The sequence below is a fragment of the Peromyscus maniculatus genome, chromosome 19, assembly GCF_049852395.1.
Source record: "Peromyscus maniculatus bairdii isolate BWxNUB_F1_BW_parent chromosome 19, HU_Pman_BW_mat_3.1, whole genome shotgun sequence".
Classification (NCBI taxonomy): Eukaryota; Metazoa; Chordata; class Mammalia; order Rodentia; family Cricetidae; genus Peromyscus; species Peromyscus maniculatus.
The window spans coordinates 28,338,177-28,345,044 of NC_134870.1; the positions used below are offsets into that span (position 1 = coordinate 28,338,177).

General features: G+C 45.1%; 1 protein-coding gene across 1 annotated transcript; it reads right to left on the minus strand.

Annotated features, from left to right (window-relative positions):
• Positions 1–498: 498 nt before the first annotated feature.
• Positions 499–2,336, minus strand: Cd14 (CD14 molecule). Its single transcript, XM_076555016.1, has 2 exons — positions 2,033–2,336; positions 499–1,942 (listed from the first exon to the last, which is right to left on the minus strand). The coding sequence occupies exons 1-2, from the start codon at positions 2,033–2,035 to the stop codon at positions 839–841; spliced, it is 1,107 nt and encodes a 368-aa protein (XP_076411131.1). The 5' UTR covers positions 2,036–2,336; the 3' UTR covers positions 499–838.
• Between the last annotated feature and the right edge of the window lie 4,532 nt (positions 2,337–6,868).

Genomic DNA, 6,868 nt, shown 5'->3' on the forward strand with positions numbered 1-6,868 from the left:
TGCACAGTTTCACCACTGGGGATCAAGTATTCAATCACATGAGCCTGTGGGGGCCAAGCTCTTTCAAACCACAATTACCATTCAATTTTTCTTTAACCCAAGTGCCAGTAATCTGTTCAGAAAGTCCTCACTACACATTCATTGTCTCCCATAGCTCTAGCCTGAGAACACTTTTCTGTTCCTTCCGACCCCACAGTTCTTTTCTTGAGAGGAGGTAGGATTTCTAGGAAGCTGGAGAAAGTCTAAGAAGGAATTCCTCATCTAGCACTGAGCCTGACATATAACAGACACTCAGTAAAGATCTGTGGAGTGAATGATATGACTCATGGTTCATGATTATTTAAACTGGGCATCAGGCACATCCTTTAACCACAGCATTTGGGAGACAGAGGCAGGCAGATCTCTGAGTTTGAGGCCAGCCAGGGCTATATATCCAGACTGTCTGAAAAAACAAACAAAATAACAACAAAACCCAACCAATCAAACAAAATCAACACATTATTTTAAAAATATTTATTTTGTGAACACATTTGTATACACACACACACAAACACACAAAACACAACTGTATCACACAGCGCGTGTGTGGAGGTCAGATAGACAACTTTCAGGAGTGAGTTCATTCCCTCCGTGTGGATGCTGAGGATCAAAATCAGGTGTCAAGCTTGGTGGCCTTTACCCACTGAGCCATCTAAGACCGTCTTTCTTCCCTTACATCGTGGTTTAAGATTTTAATAACTGTAAGGCAGAGGATTCGTTGGTCAAGAAGTTCTGATCATCCTGACCAGGACCCTCAGAAGCCAGAACAATGTAAATGTTCCTTTTTCTCCCTTTGGCACTAGGTAAAAAGGCTGACTCCTTGGAGCGCAGCCAGAGTTCCTGACACGCACATTGCCAGGGACGAACTCACTGGGGCTGTGACTACACCAGAGTTGTAATCCTCCGATTGGGGCTCAGGGGTCAAAAAGGGATTTCCTTTAAGGGACAGTTGATCCACCTTGGGCAGCTCATCTGGCCTAGGTTTCCTATCCAGCCTGTTGTGACTGAGATCAAGTACGCTGAGCACGGCTGGCAGTCCCTTGGGCACCTGCTCCAGTTCAGTGAAAGACAGATTGAGCGAGTTTAGCTTGCTGGACCAGTCACATCCGGGAGCGCCTGCAGTATCCCGCAGTGAATTGTGACTAAGGTCCAGTTCTTCCAGCTGCACACTTGCTGCGGCCAGCGCAGAGCACACGCCGCCAGGCGTCTCCATGCCTGTGTTGCGCAGCGCTAAAACTTGGAGGGCCGGGAACTTGCTCGGACACAGAGCCGAGATCAGTCCTCTCTCGCCCAGTTCGGGGTTGTCAGACAGGTCTAAGGTGGCAAGGGCGGGGAAGACTCGGACCTGTTCGCAGGAAAAGTTGAGTGAGTGTGCCTGAGCAATACTCAACACCCGGAGTCCAGGCTTTAGCCACTGCTGCAGTTCTCCGAGCCAGGCATCCTCTGTCGCCCACGACACGTTGCGGAGGCGCAAGGTGTTGAGATCGGGTCCGGTGGCTTCCAGAAGCGGCCGCAGCGTGGTGCCGGTTACCTCGAGGTTTTCAAGAGTCAGTTCCTTGAGGCTGGAATACCCCAGCATACGCAGGACTCCGAATAGCATCGGAGCAGGAACCCTCGCGTCCCCCATGGTAAGCCGCTGCCAGGGCAGGGACCTGACCACATCTGAGTACTGCCCAAGGTCTGCTTCGGTGTCCACACGCTTTAGAAAGTGCTCCAGGCTACGACCGTAGAATTCCACATCCACCGCCCCGGTACACAGAAAAGCGCTGGACCAATCCGGCTGTGGATCTGAGAAGTTGCAGAAGCAGCGAATACTATCCTCATCCAGCTCGCAGGGCTCCGGCGTGGCGGGAGAGGCATGAGCCAGCATCAGTAGCAACAGCAACAAGCCAAGCACGCTTTCCTGAGGGAACAGCAGTGGTCAGGGAGACTCCAGCCAGTCCCTGGGGTTCCTCAGGTGGCCCCGGTTCCACCCCAAGACCATCGGACTCACCATCGTAGATAGATTCTGAGAGTTTCTACGGCCCAGGCCGGCTCTGAAAACGGCTTCAGTTTCTTTCCTGTACAGCGATGTTCTCTGGCTTCCAGGTTCCACGCGCTTGTTTGCCCTCTTTGGGCAGCCCCTGCAAGTTTATGTAATTGTGGGATGTCACCCTCTCCCCTCCACTGTGACCTCTGATCACTTCCCCACTTCTCTTCCTCCTAACAGCCCTGCTCACTTCTAGTAAATATTGCAATGAAGTTTTTCACAGGGAGGTACCAAAACAGGAAGAATTCTTCATGGCATTAGGGCACTCTGTGCCAGGAGGATGACCTAAGCGCTTCGGGCTTGTCTGGTACGTACAGGAAACGGATGAACCACACTAGTGCTTTTAATCAGCACTCTACCTCCCAATCCCAGAGATTCAGCTCCATTTCACCCTAGTCTTAGTTTCTAACAATTTCGCACCATCCAGAGCCAAGTCCTTGATTTTCTTCAAGAATGTGCCTGGACGTTTGTGGAAAGATTGTGAACTTATCTATGGATTCCAGAGGGAGAATAAATTCAAGGCTGAGAGCTAGCATGAAGAACAACCCTCTTTTCTTATTACCTTGTTTAAGCCACCGTGCCCAGCTTGTTTAATACTTTCCTTTGTCCTTCTTTTTTCTTTCTTTTCTTTTTTTAAAGACAGGGTTTCTCTGTGTAGCCCTGGCTGTTCTGGAACTCACTCTGTAGACCATTGCCCAGCTAATAATTTAAAAAAAAAAAAAAGAGCCGGGCAGTGGTGGCACACGCCTTTAATCCCAGCACTCAGGAGGCAGAGGCAGGTGGATCTCGTTGGGTTCAAGGCCAGCCTGGTCTGCAAAGAGAGTTCCAGGACAACTAGGACTATGTAGAGAGAGACCTGTTTCAAAAAGAGAACAAAGCAAAATGTGGTATTTGATAAATATATTGGCCAAATCACATTGTCATGTACAACATCCCCCAAATTTGGAAGCAAAGTTGTTTTATTATTATTATTATTATTATTATTATTATTATTATTATTATTTTATAGCTATTACTCTTTTGGAATGGTTTCACTATACCCTGGCTGGTCTAGAACTCACTGTGTAGAATCAACTGGAACTCACACAGATCCATCTGCCTCTGCCTCCTGGGATTAAAGCCACGTGTCAAGAGGTTGGGAATTTAGCTCAGTGGTGGAGTGCTTGCCTAGCAAGCGCAAGGCCCAGGGTTCGTTCCTCAGCTCCGGAAAGAAAAAAAAAAAAAAGAAAAAGAAAAAACCATGTGTCACCATAGCCAGAGACAACAAGGTGTTTTCTAAAGCAGTTTTCCCTGTAGGACACCCCAGAGGCCCTTGCTTTTTTTCCTGTCTTGACCAAGAAATTCAGAGTGCCTTGATAGTCTGTCTTTGCTAGATGCCAGTTTTTTTTCTGAACCCAAGCCTGGACCTTGAATTATCCTGTGCATTAACAACGGTATTTAGGTTGTTAAAACACTGGAGGAGACCTGCCCCAGCCAGACCTTAAGCTTCCAACCCTTACACAAACTTCCTGTACATATGTACATATGTAGGAGGAACGTCTCTCTCTCACGGTCCATTTTGAGGATGTTGCAACCCTCCTTGGTAGGTAAATTCTTCAATAAATGCTTTATATGGATCATCCTAGCATTTGGTGCTTCTTTCTTTGGACACCCAGTGACCCCCATCTCTAAAGGTTTGGAGGCAATCCTTTGTGAAAACTCCCTTGCAGCTGCTTTTGGGGGTAACTCCAGCCTCCAATTTGGTTTGAAAAAAGCATTTTCTATTTGAATGTTGCTCTCTCTTTTTCTCTCCCAAGAACAATTCCAGTGAACTTAGAAGTTAGGGCTGCACTGTGTGGAATGAGAATTAGCTAGTATATCACATGTATTTGTAGAGGAAAAGAAACAAGTGTCCCATAGGGGGAAGATTGCAACCATACAATTATAATAGCCCTCATGGGTTTGTATCCCTAGACTTCTGGGGAGAGACCTATTTGGGATTCATTGTGTGTGTATGTGTGTGTGTGTGAGTGTGTGTGTGTGTGTGTGTGTGTGTGTGTGTTTAACTCTTTGCTCTTTGGGGGGCTCGCCACCCAGCTCCCAAATAAACACATGGAGACTTATCTTTCTTATATGAATGCCCAGTCTTAACTTACTTGGTTTGTTTCTTTCCAGTTTTTCTTAAATTATCCCATTTACCTTTTGTCTCTGGGCTTTTATCTTTCTCTGTTCTATATACCTTTCTTTAATTCTTACTCCATGACTTGCTGAGGGTTAGCTCCAGCAGTTGACAGGTCCCAGAGAGGAGGTAAGGAGTTGGTGAGGAAAGGATGAGCCAGGAATGATGGTCAGGAGACTCTCGCAGCCTGACTGACTAGCAGCCAGAGTGTTTATTTATATAGAATTCGGTAAGCAAGGATAGATCCATGTTGTTCCAAAACAGAGATCACACCATTTTTGGTTTTGAACATGTGTTACACTTCCTCTTACATATCTTTTAGTAATCATTGATAAACTGTGACAGAACAGAGTTATCTGTTACAATCATTTTCCCTCAAGTTTAATTATCATTGATAAACAGTTATCTTTTATAACCATTTTTACTCATTAACCCCATAACCCATTTTTTAAAGAATCTAGTGGCACACTAAAAAACAAACAAACAAACAAAACCCAAACACCCATACCTGGTAATAGTGGTGGTTGTGCACGCCTTAAATCCCAGTACTCGGGAGGCAGAGGCAAGTAGATCTCTGTGAGTTCAAGGCTAGCCTGGTCTACAAAGCAAGTTCCAGGACAGCTGGACTGTTACACAGAGAAACCCTGTCTCGAAAAACAAAAACAAAAACAAAAACAAAAGAAGAGAATCTAGAGGCATATGACAGCCTGTTCTCAGGCTATATTGACTTTTGTGGTTTCAAGGACCCTAGACCAAAACAAAATCTCCTAGCCAGATGGGCAGATTGCCATGTCCCAAGCAGTGTATTATTAACTCTTAATGGTGAGAGTGCCCAAGCTGCTGCAGTTATTCAAATTCTGGCATAATATATCTTTATAGAATTTGTTCATATGTCTAATCCTGGCAATCTTTGTTCCTTGATCATATGACATCACAGTGGTTCTGCATGTGCTAACTTTTTAGAAAGGGAGGTCCTGACATCTCAGTATTTTATCATCTTTTTACATTATTCTTTGCTTATCAATATATAAGTCTCTGTGTCGGGCAGAGGTAACTTCAGCTAATCTCACTTTGTTGCTGTATATATCACGTAATTGTCTGAGTGTACACTGGGAACAGGCTTGCAGTCTGATCTGTGGCCAACTCCTCTAGCCCACTGAATCTTGTTGACCTTTTTAAGTTTACTTTGTTTTGATTATCTTGTTCCTGAGTAAGTACAGGGACAGATGTTTCAAGAATATCTCATAACCTTATAAAGAGACCTCTGAGCCGGGCAGTGGTGGCGCACGGCTATAATCCCAGCACTCAGGAGGCAGAGGCAGGCGGATCTTTGTGAGTTTGAGGCCAGCCTGGTCTACAAAGTGAGTTCCAGGAAAGGTGCAAAGCTACACAGAGAAACCCTGTCTTGAAAAACCAATAAATAAATAAATAAATAAATAAATAAATAAATAAACAGACCTCTGGCTTCTTTATGTGTGTCACAACCTCAAGACCTTCAAGTAGATAAGGGTATCTCCCTAAAAGCAGGAGGGGTAGCATGTTCAGGACTTTCCTGGGGAAGCTTAGAAGCAGTACTCTTGGGAGAAGGCATAAATTATTCCTAAGAATTTTTCCATCAGTCCAGTATCCCCAAATTGTACAAATATTAAAAGTCCCCCGAGTATGCAACAGGCAGAGATCAAAACCAAAGGTAGCATGGCGGCCATCATGCGGCTCAGCTTTGCTGGGTCTTTGTCAAGCAGCTGGGCTGGCTTTATGACTTCTGCCACTCCATTCAGATATGGCTGTGCCATCTCCCCTTTTTTGTTAACTCAAGAGTCTGTAGATCTTATTGTGTGGCACGTAGGGCATTTTTCAGTCCTTGGAAGACGACTGGGAAGGACAAGAATGAAAATAAGCATAACTCGCCGGGCGGTGGTGGCGCACGCCTTTAATCCCAGCACTCGGGATGCAGAGCCAGGTGGATCGCTGTGAGTTCGAGGCCAGCCTGGGCTACCAAGTGAGCTCCAGGAAAGGCGCAAAACTACACAGAGAAACCCTGTCTCGAAAAACCAAAAAGAAAATAAGCATAACTCTCAGGATTACTCCCAAATTAGTGATCCTAGACCCAAAGCTCTGTCCTGAGACAAAAGAAGTGAGAGACCCTAAGAAGCTATATGTAAGCTCAGAAGCCGAGGTGGACTCCAATTGAGCTGAACTAACGGCTGTAATTTATCGATGCAAAGACTGCATGTTTATAGCTAGTTCAGAATTGTTCCACAGGCCATGGAGGTGGGAGCTAACCTGTGTCCAGATTACCTTAGAAGCATTCTATGAAAGTGGAGTGATACAAATCCATTTAAATTGTGAATGACAGAAAACAATCTAACTTTTAATGTTTTGAATTTGATTACCTATAAATAAGACTGCTTCTTCTAAAGCATTTACCCTATCTACTAGATTTTTATTAATTGTTTCTTTTTTTTCTTTTTTTTTTTTTTCTTTTTGAGATGTTAGGGACACTTTTTTTTTTTGAGACAGGGTTTCTTTGTGTAGCTTTGGAGCCTGTCCTGGAACTCTCTCTGTAGACCAGGCCTTGAACTCACAGAGACCTGCCCTGTTCTGCCTCCTGAGTGCTGGGATTAAAGGCATGCGCCACCACC